The 23,127-nt window shown below is 37.8% G+C and overlaps 1 protein-coding gene and 1 pseudogene across 13 annotated transcripts in view; both read right to left on the bottom strand.

The window, feature by feature from the left end:
* Cask (calcium/calmodulin dependent serine protein kinase) overlaps positions 1–13,529 on the bottom strand; it is a 379,314-nt gene extending 365,785 nt beyond the window's left edge. For 7 of the 13 annotated variants that reach the window (XM_013151957.3, XM_003469430.5, XM_013151955.3 and 4 more), the window contains exon 1: positions 12,749–13,529. In XM_013151957.3, coding sequence (XP_013007411.1) covers positions 12,749–12,807 — 59 coding nt within the window. In that variant the 5' untranslated portion in view covers positions 12,808–13,529. The remainder of the gene's footprint in view (positions 1–12,748) is intronic. The other 6 variants (XM_013151958.3, XM_013151956.3, XM_005003460.4 and 3 more) reach the window with 2 other exon arrangements.
* LOC111756727 (U6 spliceosomal RNA) lies at positions 9,161–9,260 on the bottom strand (annotated as a pseudogene).
* Positions 13,530–23,127: the final 9,598 nt, after the last annotated feature.

Genomic DNA, 23,127 nt, shown 5'->3' on the forward strand with positions numbered 1-23,127 from the left:
TTATCTGTGTTGCATCTCTTACCAAAGTAATCAACTCCTGAGTTACTAAAGAAATTATGCATCAAATGAACTTATAAATAGTACAGCTCAGTATCATTTAGCTAAGTCATTGTTTCTTAAATTAAAATATCAGTCATGTGAGGAAAAAGTACAACCATGGAATCCCAACTGCAAAAACAATACTTTTTCATGATCTTGCTAATTCAGCCAATGAGAAGGCCTTTCTGTCAAAAGCTATTACATTTCCCTCAGTGATGTGGGTAGAGGGCAACAATAAAACAACGGTAAAATTTGGCTTTTAGATTTTATGTGAAACTGGCCACCAATTACCTTCGTGGCTGAGAGCAAGTACAAAAGAAAATCAAGAATATAACATAATATTCTAACTATAGGTATAAATAGCTATCTCTGGTTAGATATGGGAAGCCTAATTGCAACCCACTAAATATTCTAAGAGTGTCCACAATATTTGGTATCTGTGTGCACCAACATCTTGGTAAAATGCAAGTAACTACAGCACTTCAGGACCAGTATTAAAATGCTCCAGATGGGATGGCACTATTTCAATGGCTTAGAGCACACAAAACAGCTCATCCAAATTCTTAAACATATCAGTCACAATGTGGGCTTTCTTTAGAGGAAGTAAAAAATAAAGGCAATAAGATTTGAGAGAAATGAAGATTGTAATAGATGAGTTCATTAGATTACATTAGAGTACAGAAGAGCCAAGGACGTATCAGCACAGAATCAGTGTGGAAAGGTCACAGTCCTGTTAAACAGGCTGCTACTATTACCTAGCAGAAAAGGAAAGGGCACAGTAGTATATTATTTTCATTCACAAGTTTCTACTCACTGGGTTAATAATTTAATATCAGAGAGAGAAATGGGTTTATAGAAATATGGGTCAGGTGTAAATGTGGACACTGATGTTTACCTAATGATTTTAGATGTTTGCAATTCAGAGTTATGGGCAATGAAACAATACCTAGGCTTCATCTCTAGAAGGGACTGGCAAACGTTTTGTTTAAAGGGCCAAATAATAAGTAGTTGAGGCTTTGGGCACCATAAAGTCTGTGTCAACATTACTCAACTCTCCCTATAGCTTGAAAGCAGTCATGGAAGATACTTAGGCAGGGAGTGGAGCTGATTTGGCCTATGGGCAAAGTCTAGAGTGCTAAGTCAGTGGTTCTCAAACTTTAGTGTGTGCCTCAGACTTCCCTTGGAGGGCTTGTTAAAATAGACTAGCTAAGTGCCTTCCCAAAGGTTCTGCTTCTATAGGGTGAAGGTGTAGGCTACAAATGTATATTTCTAAAAAGTCCCCTAGTCAGCAGGTGATTCATACTTTGAGAACCACTGATCTAGATCTTCCTAGCTAAACAGGATGTTAAACATTTTTAAGTAAGTTCATTTCAAATTGGCCACAATTTGTCATTTGTAATAAACTCCAACTTCAAAGCTCAATCGGAATTATATAATTTTTAAAGAAAAATGGGGAAAACACTCTGGTTGGAATTTTTTCCTTTACTTTCACTGCAGAGTAGATCTATATTGTTCCATTAGTAAAACAGGCACAATTCAAGCCTCAAATCTTTTCATTAATTTCTACCTAATGTTTTTACCTGACATGTTCTAAATTCTACAAAGAGCTAAAGAAATATTAGGTTTGTAAATCAAAGAAGAAAATCAATTTTAAAGACAAGGTTAAATGATTCTTGCAAAATCAAAGAAAATTCAACAAAACCTATTTATTATTAGTTGCAATTCAGGCTTTTTAAGAATTGTGTCATTTTGTTGATAAGAAACCCAGGTAGTCAGTAATGTAGCCATTACTTTCCTTCTTTTATAAGGTGAATAAAAAGTAAAACAAGCCAAATGATGATGTCATATGACATACTAAAATATTTTCCCTTAAAATACTTATTTTTACTAGTAAGTCTTAAATTGCAATTTTCAAATCCAGCTTACATCTATTTTTTTAGAACTATGTTTCTGAATGAGTCTTTGAGAGAAACATATCCTAGTCTATATTCATATTTGAGAGTCTAATTCTGGAGCCACCTTGGCAGATACAATGAAAAAGCCTGAACTTTAATCAGATGTCAAGTTAAAGCCCACTAAACCATTAGTGCAAATGGGTCATAGATTACGGAAGTGTGATCCAGTAGTAGGGAGAAATAATGTAGATAATCCAAAAAGTAGAGCAGCAAGCCTACAGTGTGCCCTCTCCTGATTTCCAGGTTCTTTCTGCAATGACGATAATGAAAAGTGTTTTCATTGGAATAGATATTTATACATATCCCTAAGAGGGAAATGTTTTTAAAAAGTAGTGTAGCCTACAATATGTATAGTTGACAGAGGTTTTTTCTATTCTTCCTAGCATGCTTTTTAAAATATTATGTATGGTGATTATAACGTGAGATAATTACATTCTCACTCTAACCTGTGATCTGAATATTCCAATAACAATTTTTAAAATTTTATAGGAAATATAATTAAAGTCCTCAGTGAAAATAGCTTCTTGTTTGTTTTTCAAGTATCTATTTTACAAGTTACTATATTAAAGAAAAATATTTATTAAAAATAATCTCAAATTCATATCACATTATATTGCTGGTATGAAAATCTAGCTAGGAACAATATTAAACCTAAGAAGTGGACTGACAGAGATTCTTATATAAATACAGTCTGACAACTTTTCTTTTGAACAAATGGCTCACAGAAAAGTCAGCAAAAACTTCTAACCTAATAATTCAATATAAATAATTCTGCCTAAAGATTATCACAGGAAAAGATGCCTTTTACTGTCCTCTGAAGCCAATCTTATAAGTGTTTCCATAAAAGTGGTCAAATATACCACTCAATTCCAACATGATCTTTTTTCACTTGACTTCATAATATAACAATTGATAAAATGCTGTTGTATAAATTTAGGTGATTTAGATAAAGTGTTCAGTCATACCTGAGACTCCAACTTTAGGATTTTTTCACCTCATTGTGTTCACTATTAAGATGTGGAAATTGCTGTCAAAAAATTGGAGGAAGTTGCATTCAAAAACGCTTCATTCATAAATCATGTATATGGCTGCTTATTAAATACATAGTATGAGATTTTCTTCTCAGTTCTGATATTTCACATTATGAACAGTTAACCTGTCAAATGTTCAAATTAAAACTAAAAGATAGAATACAAAATTTCTTTTAAACATCATCATTGGAGCCTCTCACAACAATGCAAAATTATAATTTAGAATAGACCTACAAATTATGAAAATCTATAAACTGAACTATAAAATACTATCTTTCCCATGTATACAAAAAGCAGTGAGTTTTTTAAAAAAGTACTAAGTGATTTAAATATATTTTTAAAACTTCCTTAAATTTCTTTAATGTTCCCTACCTGTCTTCTACTCCTTTTTATAAATATATAGATATGTATATATTTTATTAAAAAAATAGGCTTACTACAAAAATTAAATGAATTACCCAAGGAGAAGACTGACAAATCACTCAAGCCTCACCTTCTTTGTAAAGACTTCCTCAACTTCCATCTCCTACTGTGTGATCACAGAGACTCTGGATTTCTCCACTTAACACACTCATTCAACTACTGACCACAAACTTAACTATACTGTATATCAGTTACTGAGCTATGCAGTTTCTGACCCTTGCCTTATCAGGACTCAAAGTCTAGTTAGATTAGGTCTAGATTTAACTACCTGTCATCTTTTCCCATTGGAAGAGTTCCTTGAAGCCAGAGAAAGGTGTTGGATGATAATGATAACAGCAATTACAGTAATAACAACCTCTATACCTTTTACACAAGTCATGTTATTCAATCCTCACAACAATCTTGCAAGGTATATATTATTACTCTCATTTTACAAGTAAATGAACAAATCTGTAAATGGTAATACTACTAGAAGTTTTACACATATGGTAAAAAACAATGTTTATTTCATCATATTATTTACACAATAGGCCTGTTTCCTGTGTTTAGTACTGACAGAGTGCACATTTGGAAATTGCTGAAACTTATGTACTAACTGCCAAAAGTAACTTGAGTATCTCAGAGACATTCTACAAATAAAAAATACTTATGCTGCACTTTACAATCACTAATCCATGCAAATAGCTTCCGAGGCAGCTATGATTCCTTCTATAAATAAGAAGAAAATGGCCACACTGTGCCCAAAGGTTACCAGTTAAGATCTTTGGGGGCTGTCTTACAAGCTGCAAAGCAAGGATGCTCTCACATGTTCAGGGGAAATCACGTAAGTGAAAAAGACAAAAATGTATGTCATTTCCTAAAATCACAATTGAGAGTATATAAGATATCAGTAATATAATGAAAATCTGTACACTATGACAGACGATAGACCTCTGTAACTGAATTAGTAACATCATCATTTCATTTGATATACATTAAAATCTTCACATGGATAAACGCTACTGCTTCCACACATTTAAATATTGAAATACTCCAAATTCAAGGTTAAAAGCCTGAAATACATACTCAATATATTTTGGATATCACTAAACTAAAGCAGGAAAAGGGGCTAGGAATATAGCTCAGTGGCACAGAGTACCTGCCTGGCAAACGCAAGGTTCTGAGTTCCTTTCCCAGTACAAAAACACAAACAAAAAAACGAAACAAAACAAAAAACTATAGCAGAGAGAGTCATCATTCTGAGCTGTAAATGATTCAAGTAGTCACAACAATGGTTACAAAGCAAAAAATTGTATTAAAGAAAATCAAAAAGATAGAGGGAAAAAAGAGTGTGCAACAAGTATCATAATAGAATGCAAGAAGCCCAAGCAAAATAATGCATACTTAGATACAAAAAAATTGGCTTGAGTGCAATAAAGTAATCATTTTCTGTTGCAAATTAGCCAACAAACAAATTCAGTGGGGGTAGAGGAAAGAGGCATGAGGAAAGGAAAAGAGTACAACCCTCATCCAATCTAGGCAAAAGCCCTTGAGGCAAGAATGAATTAAGTTCTCTTAGTGGAAGGATTTAAGAAAATAACAATTTGACAAACACCAAAAATTTAAAGTAAATTTAAAGTTTCAAAAATTTACTTTGTCACTTCATGAAAAGCTTCCATTTGATTAACAGTCATGCACAAGCTAGAGAATGAAAAATAGCCTAATTTTAGGAAAACTAAATGATTTTACCTAAGCCAGCCATCCAAATCTGTAAAATAGACTTACAGTGAAAAAGAAAACATTTTTGCCTTGATATGCTGGTTTTGAGATAGATTAACAGAAAGATAGTGTAAAATTGCCACATCCACAGAAATGAAACCAGAGCTCAGCTTTTCAGACATATCATGGACTGAATATTAAACATACTTATTTTAATAGGTTCTTTAAATTGCCTCCATTTTATAGCCACACCTTTTCTTGGTCCTCAGTCAGTGTGCTGGCATTTCATATTATTTACCTTCCCCACTTTGAAATGAGTTCTCTAGCTGTCCCAACTTTTCTGACTATGACTTATACTCCAAACCACAGCTCTCAATCCCGTCAGCCCCAAGAACACACTCACAGTAAATGACTCCCAAATCTTGACTGTCATTCCAAACCTTTCATCTAAATTTGAGCCTAAAGTTTCCAGTAACATCCAATTAGAAATAGCTTGCATTCAGTCCAAAGCCAAAGTACCAATCCACATCCTGGATTACAGAGCAGTAAAGAGTTAAAAGATAGATATACTGATAGATATGGAAAGATCATCATGTATGTTATTTTTAATGGAAAATGAATATTTATGTACAGTGTACAAACATAATCACATTTTGTTTTTTAAACCAAAAACTTCCATGATGTACAAGAAATTACAGTAGTAACCTCTAGAGCAGTGGTGGTGAATTTGTGGCACATGTGCCACAGTAGGCCGTGTGAGAGCTCTGAGAGGTTCACCATGACTACTCCACAGGATAGGGATGCAGACTGTGTGAAAATGGAGAAAGATGATTTTCTTTTCTTTTCTTCTTCCCTTTGGTTTTTTAAGACAGGGTCTCACTTTGTAGTGCAGACTGGCCTTGATCTCACAATGAAGCCAAGGCTGGTCTCAAACTCAGTGATTCTCCTCCTGCCTGCCTCAGCCTCCCAAGTGTTGGCATTACAGGCATGGTGGCTCAGAGACAATTTACCTTATACTAACTAAATATTTAAATTTATTATGTACATCATTACTTTTATAATTTATAAAAACTAACTAGTTAAATTAGTAAAAATATTCAATCTCAAAATTTAAAGTAAACATTGAGTCAGTTTAGCTTCAGAAATGAAATCTTCCCTGTACAGAAAGTCAGATTCTCCCTCTACAGAGTTGGGCTCTACAACCAATAATACCATAGCAGCTTCAGGACCGAAAGAAAGGAGATGAGTTCTATAGCGTCCCCCAGTAGCAATGGTTCAGAGTCCTATTTGTTTGTTCCAGAATCTGCATTTTCAACTGCAATTAAAAAATAAACCCCAAAATATGAAAGTAGCACATCCTATTTGCTTGATGGTTGGGGTTAGGTAAACTGTTCTGAAGCAGTAACTCAGTCTCTTAATTATTTAGGGTGTGGTGCTAGGGATCAGTAGAGACACTCTCTTAGACTTAGCAGCTATGTTTCAGTACATGGTTTACAGAGTCAGAGAGGACAATTTCTGTATTTTTATCACAGGACACAGCAGTGACAATCCTGTGGAAACCACTAAACACCAAACCCAACAAATTCCTATCTTGAAACGTCTCTACCTCTACATACCTTTGGCATGTTAAAAGTAATTATCCTATTCCATCTGTTGGGGCAGCAGAATTGGAAGGAAAAACTTAAAGAATAAAAGGGGTAGAGAAAGTTCCAAAAGCAGTTAATATTTTGGACAAAATTCTGTATTTCCACTACTAAAGAATATATTATCAGTTTGGTGACAAATGCTGGTATTTATTCAAGATCAAATAAAAAACAGATAATGAATAGGATATAAAACCTCTACTGAAGAGGTGAAAAATGCAACTAGTAAGCCAATCATAATTTGCCAGAAATGAATGTGGAAAATGAAACAAGTTTTATTTCAAAGAAAGTCAACCCAGTACAGTATTTTTGACTTGAATCAGCAGCCCAATGTAGCAATAACATCAATAGACTCTAGAACCAGTTGGAATCCCACATGATCTTGGGCAAAAATTATTCACCACCCCTCTTGATCCCAAGTGCTCTCTGTAAAATGGGTGCAATCAATGGAGACAATACTTATAAAATGCCTAACATTAGAAACATAAATCAATTTCCTTTATAAAGTAGGTGCTAAGTTATAAACTATTTTAAAAAATCTTACGTCAGTTCTTTTGGATAAAGTGCTTTTACCACTTTTAAAATGTAAAAACATTTACAAAAATTCTACAGTTCACTTGTGATCTCCAAAAATGAGGTAAACCTGCTTCTTTAATTCACTGAGCAGAGCTACAAGTAGAGGTGGGAAATTTTTTAACTTAAAAAAATACTCAGAAACAATGTAAGGAATACTGGAAACAGAGTTTATCAGGTGAAACTGTTGCTGATACAAGAAAATAGTGGAAGGGGATGAACTGTATACGTTGAAACATGTTACAGTCATGAAAGCTAAAAGTAAATGCCTCCACAGGAATGTTTAGGAAGGCAACTTGAAAAAGGTACTACCTCAAATAATCTATAGAAATTAGACATGAAAAGCTGCACATGTAGAAAAGCAACTGAGTAGCTTAGTTACTTCCCCCAAAGAGCTGCAGAATCAAACTCCATTATCAGAAATCAACAATGCTTCCCTACTTCCAATGACACCTGCCATCTGTAGGAATCTACATCCAGTACTGTACTTACAGGTTTTTCTTCTGTAGAAATAACAGCTGTATCCCCATAGTTTGGATTCTTTCTGGGCTCCCAGCAATATAGCTAGTGACTGTATTTTGTTTACCTTGTTACCTGGCTATCACTGATCGTGTATAGTACTTCTTTCATGGAACACTATTCATTTCTGCAAAACTCCTACTTTATTCAGGGTCACACTTGACCTTTTCCCAACATTCAAGACTAGTTCACCTACAGTGTCTAGTTAAAATTTCCAGGAAAAGATCTTCCAATGTGATGCAGTACTAGAAATCCAAATCACTGAGTTAACCAATACATGTGAAAGCAACAGTACTCAGTATAAATTACTAAAGCTGAATTTTTCTATAGGTTAAATTACATGTTTTACACATTGTTAGTACATATTTACCCAAAGACTTCATTTAATTGAATTCTCTGGAAAATGCATTATTGGAATCACATATATGAGATTTAAAGTACATAAGCAACTTAATCATTCTCTTTCAATAGTGTATGTGTAAACACAAGCTATACTAAATTGATAAATTTCTCAATATTAAATTAAATCATTATAGTGGAAAGCCATCATCAACTGTTATTGAAGCAATCCTTGTTCTGTGTTGTTCCAAGCATTGGACAATCACCATGCTAGCATTAGATGAGTGCCATAAATCAATATGAATCTTAAAAGGCCCAAGAAATCAAAGTTAAACACAGGCTGCAGCTAGTTTTATACAAGGCTCAGAAACACAAGTGCATAGAAGACAAAATCCACGTTGTAGTCTGTTACCTTCAATACCTTCCAAAAAACATTTATTCTACTTTGCAAAAATTATAAAACTCTAAATAGCCAGTCTTCAAATACTATATACATCACCTAAGTTTTAAATTGATAACTTTCAATCATAGCGGCATATGAGAATCACTTAGCTTTAAAGAAAAACATACCAGAGTTGTGACCCACTCTGAGATTCTGATTTCACCACTCTGACACAGGGCCATGGCAGTGATCTTTTTTTAAAAGCTCCCCTGGTGATTCTAATATGCAACCAGGTGGAGAACCACTACTTTAAACCAATGCTGCCTTTTGGTACAATAATTGCTCCAAGGTTGATAAACACGCTTTTTGCCTTTTAATGAGATTTTAAAACTACTCAGTTCATTCCAACAACTAATGAGTGACAATTATATTGCAGGAAGTGTGTTAATGGAGACGTAAGATACTTTCCTTGCCCTCAAGAAGCTCCCTATTAGCTAAGTAGAGAGATCCATAAATAAGTAACTGTAATTAAATATGATAAGTACTCTTGAGGTGTTAGGAAATACAGCATGCCTCATAAACTTACATGTCATCCTTGAGCAGGGGTCATTCTGCATCATTCCAATTTTAGTAAGTGTCCTACTAGAGTTTGAAAGTCAGAAGTTACAGGTTGCTAAATATTTTAAATGTGTTCAGCCCACACAAGGTGAAAATGGTGTGCATTTAGTTATTTCTTTTCACAGAAACTGCTTTACCAAAAGTAGGCATTTTTCTGCGTGATAATCTGGACAAATCTTCTTAAAATTTCCTTCATGTAATATTACTAATTATACGCTTACCTACAGAACTATAAATCTTCAAAAGTTACAGAAAATAATCATAACATAAAAATTAGTCATTAATCTATATTTGCATCATAATACCTTTCAAAAGTTTGGGGACTACTATAAGGTCCCACTATTGGAGATCCTTGAAATATGTTATGGAAATAATAGGCAATCAAAAGAGCTCCCACTAAATTTTGAAAAATAAGAAACATGGGACTGGGGGACAGAGTTTTAATTTTTTTAAAAAAAGGAAATGGCACCCTCCTAATTTTCCTAATGAATCAGATGCATGATTCTCTGAAAAATGGCTTTATCCTTATGGTTAAAAACTGTAGCCACTAGAAGGAAAACATATACCACATAATGATCAACTTTTAAATCTCCTTTACTCAAGTTCTCCTTTTCAACCAAGGAAAACACATAATCAGGGTCTAGATTAAACTAGAACTCTCTTTTACACCTTTGTACCACAGCCAAGCATATAGGGGATGAGTAGATAAGTGAGCAGGTGGGTAGTCAGGGGAGTGAGTAGGTGATCTATCAGTCTTGAAAAGTAAAATCTACTGTAAAGTGCCTTACTGAAAATTTAAATCTATTAAGAGCTCATGGTTAAAAAACAATTTGTGATGCTAATTTGATATAAAATAAAATAAAAATTCCATACAACCTGAATAGAAATCCAAAAGGTTTCAGTGTAAAATCTCTTTTAAGTTGTCTGCAGAGTATCTTTAAGGCCTTTCTGTTTAAATTCACAATTCAACAAACTCTAAGTTAAAATGTATGCTGTCAAGGTCCCTGCAAAAAATTTCAAATGAATTTCAGTTTTCATATCAATATATACTAAGACAATGTACCACAGAAACCTTTACACAGGATGAGGAACACTATTATTGCATTCTTTAACACTAAGGCTATCTTGCATTCTTTATTTCAAGGAATGGCATTTTATAAATGACACTGGCCATGTCAGATTTTTTAGGTTACAAATGAGCTGAAGGTAGCCACAGAATATCTATCACCTCAAAATTAACTTGCTTTCCCCCCTTATGCATCTGTGAACCGAAAAGATAAATTTAATTCTACCAGAGGTGATTCTTGAAATATTCTCTATTATAAGTCAGCACAATAATGACTGTGCTAATGTGATGCTGATCACTTTTCGAGATCCAGAGATCCTACTTTTACCCTTCCAGATCTTAAAGAATCACAACTAGTTATCAAAATTGATTCATTGATGGCTATTTTTCATCATCACAGTATAATTAACATTTTAATATCATCATTGTCCAATTATGACTTTCCTGGTTCATTTACATCAGCTATAAGACACAACAAACATCATTCACTCACACACTGATTCAGTCATTTGCAGGTTTTTGAGAAACACCTAATTTACCTTAACTGGGAGCTTCCTAATCTTGAATAAACCAAAGAGATATTTGATATATATTCTCTCTAGAACTGTGCCATTCACATTCAGGTGCTGTTGAGCACCTGAAAGGGGCTAGTCTGACTTAGAAGTTTAAATTTAATTTTAGTTTATTTTAATTTAAATGTGAAAAAACACTCAATTTATTTATTGCAAAACTTTTACATATGTTTGTAACAACTTGGGTATGTGAATTCATGAAACCTAAGTACAAATTAGGTATTTCTGATGAAAATTTATCTTAGTATTAGAATTCAAATGTGAGCTGTTAGTGTAAAACACATATTGAATTCAAAGACTTAGAAAAGATGTACACTATCTCAATATTTTATACTGATTACATATTGAAATGACAATAATTTGAATCTATTGGTTTGAAACATTTCTTAAAAATTAATTGCATTTTTCATTTTTAATCTTTTCAATGTGACTACTAGAAAATTTTAAATTTCCATATGTGATTCTCATTATATATCTTTTGGATAGTGCTGCTTCAGAGTACTTCCACAATGACTTTACCAGACACATTTGGATATCCTCTTCCTAACAGACAGGCTGGTCACTGAACAATAGGGGCAAGGAGTAACATGTCCACGTAGTGGCTGAGTCTGAGTAAAGTGTGTAGCAAGCTTTACCGACAATTTCAGCATATGAGGCAACATTATTATACTTCAATATGGAAGAAAAAGTGAGTTATCAGCACTCAAACAAATTGAAATTGAGGACTGCAGACAACTTAAAAGAGATTGAGCCAACTGGTCTAAGGTCTTGGTTTTATTTCCCAAATGCGGCCCTTAAAATAGATAATAAAGCACGGTTTCCCCTCCAAAAAAAGAGGTAAAATATTCCAATGGTGGTATCTAGTAAGTCCTATTAAATAAGTAAAAATTGCTCTTAAATCTTATCTCAACTTCTGAAGCCACAGAATGCACGCTGAGCTAGGAAATCAACTTCAGATTGCCAGTATTTCCCTCACAAGCAAATTAGCAGGATTGTGCACTTGGAATACTGTTTGACAAGAATGAAAAGGAAACTATTCAAAACAGATTTAAGGAATGGACAATTAGATGAGGAACTGCAGATTTAATTCTCAATCAGCACTGTGATTAATCTGATTCCCTGCTTTTCCCTAGTGTAATTATACAACACAGATGAAAGGATGAGCATTTGGACTGTCAGTTCTGTATTCTAGACTAGCCCGGTGACTCAAAGCAGACGGCTCTACCACGCTAACCACCATCCCAACAACAGTGGAAGGGCGCCTCGAGCACTGATTGAACAGTCATTGCATAACGAAGCATTAAAAATTCGGGTGCCCCCAACTCTTTCCATGTTCATATACACGAGGTGAGAAATTTGCTGAAACTGGGTGCACCTCGTCTTATACGACCCCCGCCAATCCGGGCATGGGGTTAACACAAAGGCATCTGTCTAATATCCTGCACAATAGACACACACCCCACAATTAAAAACCTTGGACCCTCTTTCTCTTTCTCTATGCAAGCAAACAAAATGCAAGCCGTTGTATCCGTAAATGGTCTAAGGTACACGCAAGGTAACAATAACCCCAACTGTTCCCAGGAAGCAACTATAAAATAGGTTCTGCCACGTCCCTGTGCAACCGTCAGATAAAATGCGGGCAGCCGGCCCCACGCCTCACGGGGTGGCAGACCTCAACTCGTTGGCCTCAAGGGATCGCGGAGAACCCCCCAAAGCCCCTCCTAGCAGGAGATCCAGGTACGCGTCTATAAATACTCCGGGGTGAGGAGGACGCGGGAGGCAGAGGGTAAGGAGGGAGGGCAGGGGGCAGGCCCGGAGCGGGTGCGGGAGGACGCGGGCATCACTGAAATGCATTTTTCCACACTCCCGCTCCCTTGCGTGGAGACTTACTTGCCGATCACCTCGCACAGCTCGTACACATCCTCGAACAGCACGTCGTCGTCGGCCATGGTCCGGAGGGGACAGCGGCAGCAGCGTGGAGGGCTCCGAAAACGAGGGTGGGGGCGCCCAAGAGCTCAGAGCCTGGCCCGGGGTTCGCCTCCTCCCCTCAGGACCCGCGAGTCCTCGGTGCTGAGGGCGCTCGAGTGGGGCGGCGAGGCCCGGAGACTGCGGCGCCTTCCTCTGCAGGCGACCACCCCGGCGCGGGCGGCGGGACCGGGGCGTGGGAGCGAGGGCGGCCCGGCCCCGGCGCCGCCCGCCCGCCCGCTGCTCCTCGCGCTGGTCGGGCCGCGCTGCTGGGCGTGCGGACCCTTTGGGACCGCGAGGTGCCGCGCTCTCAGCTCGTCAGCCCAAGCGGGCCGCGAGGCCGCGACCGCTCCCTCTGCCCGAGGCCGGCTCCGGCGCGGCTCGGGGCAGCTCAGGCTACAGGGGGGGCCGCGGCAGGACCATGGAAGGGAGGATCGCCGCGGAGGGAGGTGGCGGCGGCAGATCAGCACTGGGGACCAGGAGGCGGCGGCAGAGACGCTCCCTCCTCCTACTCCTCCTCCCGCCGCCGCCCGCCCGGCAGTGGCAGTGGGAGGGGGCTTCTCAGGACGAGCTCTCAGGGCGGGCTGGAGCCTTGGCCACCGCCTTCAGCCCCTCCCCTCAGCCTCAGTCGCCGAGCGGCTCTGGGCTCTGGAGCCCCGCGCTCCAGCCTAGCGCACACTCGCTCTCCTCCCCCCTCGGCCCGCGCGACGGCCGGATCTACAGGCCCCGCCCACCGCAGCCCGTCGGGAGGCGGTGGCCGGGGGGAACAGAGACCGGGGAGAGCGGCGCATGCGCGCGACGCTGGCCACGTCACAGTGCACGGGCGGGCCGCGGAATCTAGAGGGCGCGGGGGTTGGCGAGTGGGGTTTGCTGGCTGCAGCTGCTGAGGCGGGGCGGGTCGAAGTCGTCCCCTCCTTGCCCAACCACGACTGAGCCGCATAAGAGTCCAGGGACAAAAGGTCCCAGGTCCCATGCAGGTTCTTCAACGAGATGCTCAAAACTCCTACCGCACTCTCCCTTCTTTTGTAATGACAGAAAGCCTTCCCCAGTTTTTGCTGGGAAGAAAGGCAGGGAAAGGGTGCTAATGAATGGGAAAGCAAGAAAAGAGGTGGAGAGAGGTTGTCACTCAAGACCGTGCTTTTGGCAGTGGATGCTTTTAGTGCCACCGTCATTGCTTAGTGAAGACGAGGGCTAGGAGAGGGAGGTCGTCCTTAGAAAAAGACCAAAGGAAGACTGTCTAGGAAGATTTGCGACAACAAAACCCGGTACCTAGAGAGACAGCTTCTCCCGCGTTCTGCTCCAAACTTAACAAATATCTATGCAGCGTGTGCCCACACTAGAAACAACCTAGAAAGAGGTCGGAAAAGCAGTGACATAGCAAGACTTTAAGTCCCTTTGTATGTTATCCACAAGTCCCCAGCACCTATCCTGCTCTCTGTGTGCCCTAGGAACGTTAGACTTGCCAGATAAAAATGCAACTAGGGGGAGTAGATGCACTGGGTCAGCCTGAGAGTGAGGTTGTGGGTGTTGCCGCTGTGCTAGGTTGCATTCAATATGAAGATTTCTGTTCAACTGAGCATGTGCAGAGTGAGCCAACGCCATCAGACAGGTATATGCCTCAGTTGAAGACCAATAAAAAAGTCTTTGTTCCTCTGCACAGTAGAAATGCCCAATTAATTCATAAGTTAGCTTCCCAAAATCACCTGGTAAAATTTTCAGTAGGGTGCTTTTTTTAAAATAGGGTTTACCAAAGTGGAGGGGGCAAGGGTGGAGACTCACAGCCTATATCCTCCTCAGAAATGTTTCTTGCAAATCCTTGACCACTTCTTCAAGAGGCTGAGACATTTGTTAAGAATTTGGGTACTGAAACTTAAAAATGCTCATCAGAGACACAATATAATTGCATAAGAAAAGTTTCCTCCCTTTCCTAGACAACTTGTGCATTCTTTAGAGAAGGCGGCTTCGGAACTTGAGGAACATTACATTCTTTGAGTGTTCAACAGTTCCAAGTCACACACCCTGAAGTAGCATGTTCGTCTCATTCTGGTGTATAAGGCATCACTCTGTTCTGTCTTGAAGTACCCAGCGACCCTCCCAAGTCACCTTGGCACTTCATTTCTTTTCTCTGGCTTACATCTGATCTGTGCCAAAACTTGTCTGATTTCTTTTGTGGTTTATCTTTCACAGGGATCTAAGGGTAGAAAAGGATCATTATAAAGTAAAGCAGAAAAGAAAATGGAAGTGGGAAGAAAGGCAATTGCAAAGATGATGTGTTCTCTGCTCATAAAATCACACTGGTTTTGATCTGCAAAGAGCCTCTGGGGTTAGCTAGTCCAGCTGCCTCTTTTGCAGATGTGGGGATATGGAGGTTGCTTTCCTAAACCATGAACCATGTCACCTCCATACTCTTTAGTGGAAGCTCTGGGTTTAAGGTAGGATCATAACCTTCTGGAGGGGAGTTTTTACCCCTTAATAAACGTGGTCACCTTGTCACAGTGATTTCTTTAACTTAGTCAGCTCTTAAGCATTTCCTGGTCACATTCTTTGAATGATTCAAGGTCTTCTGATCAGCACAAACTTCAGGATTTCCCTCCTAATCTGAATTTAGATCTCCCAGCTCTCAGTATGGTATCTAATCTCACTGAAGATTCTCTGCAATTTACAACTCCCAGAACTTGTAACACGGATAATGACTAGTGAATGCTCTTCTCTGCTTCTAGGACCAAAGTAACCAAACCTTTTTGGGTGGGTGGGACTTTTTAAAATTTTATTTTAAAGAGAAAAAAAAAACAGAGAAAAATAAAAAAAACAGTCAAACAAAAAACAACAACAAAAAGCCAAACAACAACAAACAACAGTGACATAGGATTTCAAAACAAGATGATAGGAATTTAACAGTGGTTGTTATATTGCATATTGTTATCTTCAAAATAGTTGCTCAGGTTACCACATACAGGCATGAAAAACTGATCAAACAATATGATTTTCCTTTGAGCAGTTTCTGAAGGTAAATATGATCCAAAAGTTACAATAGATATAGTGAAAGGGAAAGTAACCAAACTTTTTAAATGAAGTCTATGTTTCTTCCACAAATCTAGTAGTCTCTTCCAAGTATGAATGGGCAGGTATCATTAACTTAGTTCTGTTTTAGTTTCTGCAAAAGAAACATTAACTAGGTGCATCAGTTAGATTGTGTTCAGATGTTGACAACTAAATATTACCTAACTACGGCTCAAACAAATGAGAGTGGTGTTTTTCTTTTCGTGTAGCAGTACATTTTGTTATCCAATGTACTGATGTTGGATCAGCTACTCTGCTGTGTCATCAGTGACCTAGATTTGTTCTTTCTGCTCTGCCATCTTTGATTGGTTAGTGTCTCAGCCTCAGGCTAGTTGCCTCATTATCATAAGGAGGCTGCTACAATTTCAAGCATCAAAGGTAGGAAGGCCTTAAGTGCAGATGAGGCTTTTGTGTTTCCTGTGGCATCACCTCTTAGGGAAAGAAAGTATTTTTTCCCATCTCACTGTTCAGGTTAGAGTCACATAGCAAGAGACACAGGATGCAGCATTTGACTTTTATGCCTCCTCTTGAAGATAGACAAGAGAGAAATATATGGGAAATGGGTTTCAGTAGCCAACTTGTAGTATTTCCAATCCTAGGAAAGTGACCAATGAAAAAGATCTGTCTGCACTGCAATGTAGATATACCTCTACAGTAAAGTTGATAGGGCTTTAAAAGCTAAGAAATATCTAGAACCCCACAAGAATGGAATTGATGCTATATAAATTTGGTTCTTAGATGCCAGTGCAAATCTTCATGACTTCGAGGTGTTAAAGTTCCTCAAAATTACTTTAGACATCTTTAGGCTGCCAAGTTCTTCCTTAATTTCAGCATGACATACATAGAAAAGGGGAAAACACCCTAGAGAATTACTAGCATGAGGGTCACACAGAGATCAGTGTTATGAGTCTAATTTAGGCAATTTGGAGCTCAGTCTCACTCTGTAGTATGATTGTATAAGATGATAAATTATTACTGAATTAATGAGTAAAATTAAGAATGACACAATTCCCACTGGAATAAATAGTGATTACTCCATGGTATAAACAGAGCTTTCTAGGCTCAAATGAAAGATACTACATATACTCCAGGGGAAAAAAAGCTACATATATTACCCTTGTCTTCCAAGTCCAGGTTGCAAGTTCTTGAATGCGTACATGAGCCAGTGGGACTACAGCTACAAAAACGGCAGGCATGGACTCTTGCCCTCTCTGAGCTTCATCCTAAAAGAAAACAAGGATTGGGCAAGTAATGGAAGAGTGATGGTCATTTGGGATTGGGAAGCATGAGGGAGCAAATAATGAAAGGACCCATGAGTCAAGAAAGGCCCAGCTGGAGAAATGTTTTGACTAAAACAATATAGAAATGATGAGGTGAAAGGAGTGGAGGTCAGTTGATTATTGGTAGAAACAATATATTTCTGAATTCTTGGATATGAACATGAATATGCAGGTTTGGAAGAACATAGTCTTTTGGAGGCAAAGGTCATGCCTGGGTCATAGGTCAGATGAGGTTAGGGAAATAGGCAGGGAGTGTAAGACACCAAATGTCACATAGTTTGCCACTGAAAGTTTGCCACTACCAATTTCAGTGACACTTAAGTCTTCTGTGTAATACTGGGTCCCTCAACTCCATATGTAAACAGAATTGTACCTTTAAATAATTGCTGCTTTTGTACTTGGTGCTTGCTGCCTTGTCTTTCTGATACTTTCTAAAATGCAGATAGGTAGTCCTATAGTAAATATGAACTCATTTAAATTGTTTTCACGGATATTGTAGGTGCCCCATTTAAATTCCTTCTGATCCTTTTACCATTTCCCTGTGACCTAACCCAGTTTTTTCACCATATTTTTGCTTCCAAAGTTCATGCCTATGACTTCAAAGGACTTCCCACAAGCTACTGGAATCATGTTGCAACATGAAAGTACCCGGGAGCTTAAGTCTTCCCCATCTGGCTATTAGCTGTTAGCCAATAACTGATAGTGTAGGAATGTAGAAGACCGACTGGGGAAGGGACAACTCTGCACTCCATAGTGCCTGTGGAAGGTAACCTTTTGTAGGACTTGTACCTGAAATTGTACCCCTTGGTGACTCCCTGCCTTCCCTTTCCTACTTCTTTCTTTCCCTACCCTGAAATGCTTCATTGATATATCACTTGCTCATGAATCCTCATCAGGATTGGCTTCGGGAAACCAAGACTATGACAAGAGTGATTTTCAAAGTGACAACTGCATCAGAGTTACTTGGGAGTTTATGAAAAATATTGATTTCTGGGCCTTATTCAAGAGCGACTGCATCTGAATTTGAGTCTTCTGGAGCATGTCATGGGGCTCTGTATTTTTAAAAATTCCCCAAATGAATCCTGTACACCTAAAAATTAAGAGCCACTTCCCTGATTCTGCCACTGAATAGCTCTGTGAAAAATGCCAAGACTAGCTGAATCACTAGAGTGGAAGAGCCATAAGAAATCCAAAAGAACACTTCTGGGATCAAAGGAAGGACTGAACACAGATGTATTTCCTACCCAATTTCTTCTGGTGCCAGTCCTGTCAACCTTCATCTAAAGATTTTCTGTGCTCCCTTCCTTTAATGTAAATGAACAAGTGACTGGAAACTTTTTTTTGGACAGTGAAAAAAAAAGTTGCCTTTTGAAACAGCACATTGTCAGTATACACTGAACATGCTGTAGCTTAAGAATTAACTATAAGACATCCACTCACAGAGCCACTTGTGATCACGAGTGTTCACTGACCTCCTGAAGTCTAAACACTGTGCTGCATGCTAATGACGACTGCGTGAGTCATAATTCTTTTGGTTAGAAATAACTGAAAACTCAAGCCAGCTCAAAAGTACTGAGAATCTACTGACTCACATTGTTAAATAGTTGAGACATATGTTAGCATCAGATAAGGCTTGATAAAGGACTCAAGAGATAGATATCCTTGTTGGTTTGTTTTCTCTGTCATCATTATGCACTCTGTACTGATTTGATCCTCAGGTATCACAACATAGCCACCAGAGCTCCAGGATTGCCTCGAGGTAGCCAAACAGCTGCCACTGTTTCATACTTTACCTTCTTATATCAAGGAATCTTTTCTTATAGCTTCTCCCCATGTTCTAAGATTCACTCTCTCATAAATGTGACACTGAACACTTTACCCCTGAACCAATCACTGCAACCATGAAATGAGGATATCTGAATATCCAATCACAGCCTACCTTTAAACTGGGGGTGGCAATAGATATAGAAATAATCAGGACACTTTTAGCAGAAAGACAGAATGAATGGAGGGAACATTCCCTGTTCTCCTAGTCACCAAAACACTGACACTGCTTGTGTCTTAGCACTTTGCTTTATTCTCAAGTTCAGCCAGTCACTGCATTCTGTGTTTTTCTTTGAAAAATTCATTTAGATTTCCCCTTTCTTTTCCATTCCTTGCTCTCTACCCTAATTTACTCCATCAAGCTACACTTAGATATTGCCTAACTTCTCACTGGGACCCTGCCCCCCAACTGCTTGTCTTGGCTTGCTTACCTTGGAGAGCCCAAATCACGTTCGTGAGAGAAATTTCAACTCATTGAACAATGCCAGGTGTGTAGTAAGCATTCAGAAACCACTTGCTGAATGTTGAATGAATGAATAACTTCACAGCCCTTATTACTTCCTAGAATTCATTATTATTGATTTTGTTTATAGTCTTCTCCTTTACCTGTAACACCTGGAAAGTGTCTGGAGCATAGTAGGTGCACCATCTATGTTTGTTATATAAACACATGACTACAGATGATCTCCAGCTTGTGGTGGTTAAGCTTAAAATTGGAAATCAGTGTGGAGATTTCTCAAAAAGTTTGGAATAGAGGTCCCATTTAATCTAGTTATTCACCTTCTGGGTATCTTTCCAAAAGAATTAAAAGTATCATACCACAGTGATATATGTGCACCCATATTTATAGCAGCACAGTTTGTAATAGCCAAATCTTGGAAACAACCTAAGTGTCCATCGACTGAGTAATGGATAAGGAAGATGAGGGGTTTTTTAAATACTTAGACATGAAAAAGGATAAGCTTGAGACATTTCTAGGTAAATGAATGCACCTTGAGACCATACTCTTAAGTGAAATAAATCTAATGCACATTTGTAAATACCATATTGTTTCTCTGGTGTGAGAAACTAAAAGTGTAAATAAGGACCAAAATGTGTATTAGGTATTGTGAAATATGAGGAAAATGTTCAAATAGGGAGGGGAATTAGGAAAGGGACAGGGGGAAAGGAAAGACAGGAAAAGTTAAAAAAAGTGAGAAAAGAAGGAAAAATGGAAACAAAGCTTTTGTAAATGGGGAGGGTAAGAGGATTTGAAGGGAGGGGAGGGAATAGAAAAAAAGAATCAAGTTGTGTCATGTACAGGTACAAATTATGATGAATGTTATCATTATGCATATCTAAAATATACCAATAAAATATGATTGAAGAAAAAATTATTGGACTCTATGATGGTGGGAACATGGTAAACGTTTAGTGCAATGTGTACTTTACAATTTGATCTTTTCCTGGGCTAGCAATAAGTGATACAATTCTGTCCTGATGCGGAGTAACAAGCCACAGCTCTCACTCAGCTCTTCCATAGTGAGGGAAAAAACTGATGCCCCTAAAGCATGCTATGTGCCTAAGCTTATATGTGTGGAATGTAGATATATTAAATGCATTTCAACTCACAATGGATTTACGGGGTTGCCACTCTAATTTAAGTTTAAGGGCACTTGTATATGGTTTTTGTTCATGTTTTTGCAGTTCCAGGGCCTCTTGCTTGCTAGTCAAGTGCTCTTCCAAGTGATCTGTATCACCAGCCCTGCCTATGTTTCTTGAATTGAATTAGAGAAACATTTATAAGTTAGGAAGAGAGCGAGGAGCCAACAAGAATAGTTCAAGTGTTTGAATTCTTGAGAAGAAAATGCATAAAAGATTTTTGAAGGATAGGGGACAGTCAACAATAGCAAGGCTAAAGAGTAATCAAATAGCAGAGGCAGACAAAAATTTTGGATTTATTTCTATTAATTGAAGTTAAGTTATATTAGTTCTCTTTTGTATGGAAAAACAAAATCTCACACGGCAATGGAATTTTGCTTTTTGCTTGGCTATGAGAGATTTCAAAGGTAAATTTGGGAAATTAAATCTTTCTCTTTATTTTTTTTGTCTGTATTTCCTGGTGCTTTCTTTCCAGATTGCTGTTAAGTTGTCACAACACATAGTAAAATCATGTGATGAACTGCAATATGTTCATTGTGTGACTTATGGCAAGTCCTGCCCTGGCTAAGTTGCGAAGCGTCATGAAAGCCACCCAAGCTTCTGTAGAAAGGAAGGTAATTTATTATGCTAAGTGCACGGGGGAAAAGGTCAAGTGATTAATAAGTTGCCAATATGAAATACAAGCCTATCAACTCTAAGAAGTTTAACCATTTAGCCTACATGGGGCTTGAGCGAAATGAATTCTTTCTGGGTTCTTTTCAGGGAGTATGAATCTGTGAAACTCTTCAGGAGATATTTCTTTCTTATTGTATGTTCTGATGGAATGATAGTTTTAAAATTTCAATGGAGGCTTTTTCCTAGAAAAATCTTTATTTTTCACAAAAGTCATCTATAATGCCATTTGCACTAATACAATGTTTTCCATTTTGATCAAGAGAAAAAATACACAAGCAGTGGTAATTCACAGGTCCAATAAGAATTCTTCAATAATATCTTACCTTAAATGTTCTAATCAAATAGCTCCCATTTGAGCTTATTTACTCTTGTTACAACTTTTAAATTGTCTTGTAAATGGAGACAATAGCAAGAAAGTAACCTTTTAAAAGATATTATCAAAAGCAAACTAAAGGGAAAAAGAGATTCTAATGATGTGTAAAGAAATAACGAAAGAGCCATTTATTGAAGGCTTATTATAAATTCCACACACTATGCCATGACAGTACACATATTTTAGTCCATCCACATAACAGCCTCATAGAGTTATTATCACCTTCATTTTACAGATGAAAAAACTGAGGCTTACAGAGAGGTTGAGTAACGTGTCAAGGATCATACAATTAGAAAGAAATAGGATCAACTTATGAACCAACTCTGCCAAGTCTCAAAGCCTAAATCAAACACACACTCACATCCTGCAACCAACTTTCATGTGTTCCTTTAAGGAAGTAAGTTTTATTTTCATTTTTTTTTTCAGATTAAGCAAAGTTTGTCCAGGCAAAGAGAACAATGAGTTAAATAATAACATTAATCGTTTCTGCTCAATGACGTTCTGTTTAGTGCAAGTCACTGTGCTAAATGTTTTATTCAGCAGTTGTTTTCTTATTTAATAAAACCTTGTTAAGCATTTATTGTGTGCTAGATACCAAAGACACAATATGTAGTGAGTTAAATCAACTTGATTCTTGCCCTTTTGGAGCTTGCACATTAGTGAGGGAGAGCGGCACAAATTAAAGAAAAAAAATAGTATATTTTCTTCCTTTCAACATGAATGCCAAGAACATTCCTGGTAGAAAAGACAGTCATTTAAACAAATGGCACAGGAAAAGCTGAATATCCACATGCAAAGCATGAAGTTAAATTATTAATTTAATCCATATGCAAAACATAACTCACAATAGACAATACACATATTTGGTAATTTTTATTTTAAAGAGACTAAAATCAAGCAAAATAAAACAGTAAAGCCAATCAAAACAAAATAGTGTAAATGATACAAGACTTAAAAACAAGATAATAAGAAATCAACAGTGGTTAACATAATGCCTCTTGTTGTCTTCAAAATAGCTGTTCATATCTTCAGATATACTAAAAATCAAACAAAACAGAACAGAATTGAACCAATAAAAACAAAATAATGACTAAAGGACTTCAAAACAAGATAAGAGTAAATCCACGATTGCTACCATAATATATCTTGTTATCTTTGAAATAGCTGTCCATGCCATTGGAAAAAAAATCAAAAAAGACAAAACAAAATAAAACTCAACTCAACAAAACAATGGAAATGATACAGAACTTCAGCACAAGATTAATAGGAAATTAAAAATGTCTACTACCTTCAGAAGGAGATCGTCCATACAGGCTATGTTGTGTATTGTTATTCTCTGAATAGATGATCAGACTACTGGCTTTAGGTCTGCAAAGTCAGTGAAACACTAAACACTACATGCATTAAACAGTATCATTGCAGCCTGTGTTTCTCCAGATCAGCCGATCACT

The sequence above is a fragment of the Cavia porcellus genome, unplaced genomic scaffold (assembly GCF_034190915.1).
Source record: "Cavia porcellus strain 051 isolate PalLab524CR breed Dunkin Hartley unplaced genomic scaffold, mCavPor4.1 scaffold_3, whole genome shotgun sequence".
Classification (NCBI taxonomy): domain Eukaryota; kingdom Metazoa; phylum Chordata; class Mammalia; order Rodentia; family Caviidae; genus Cavia; species Cavia porcellus.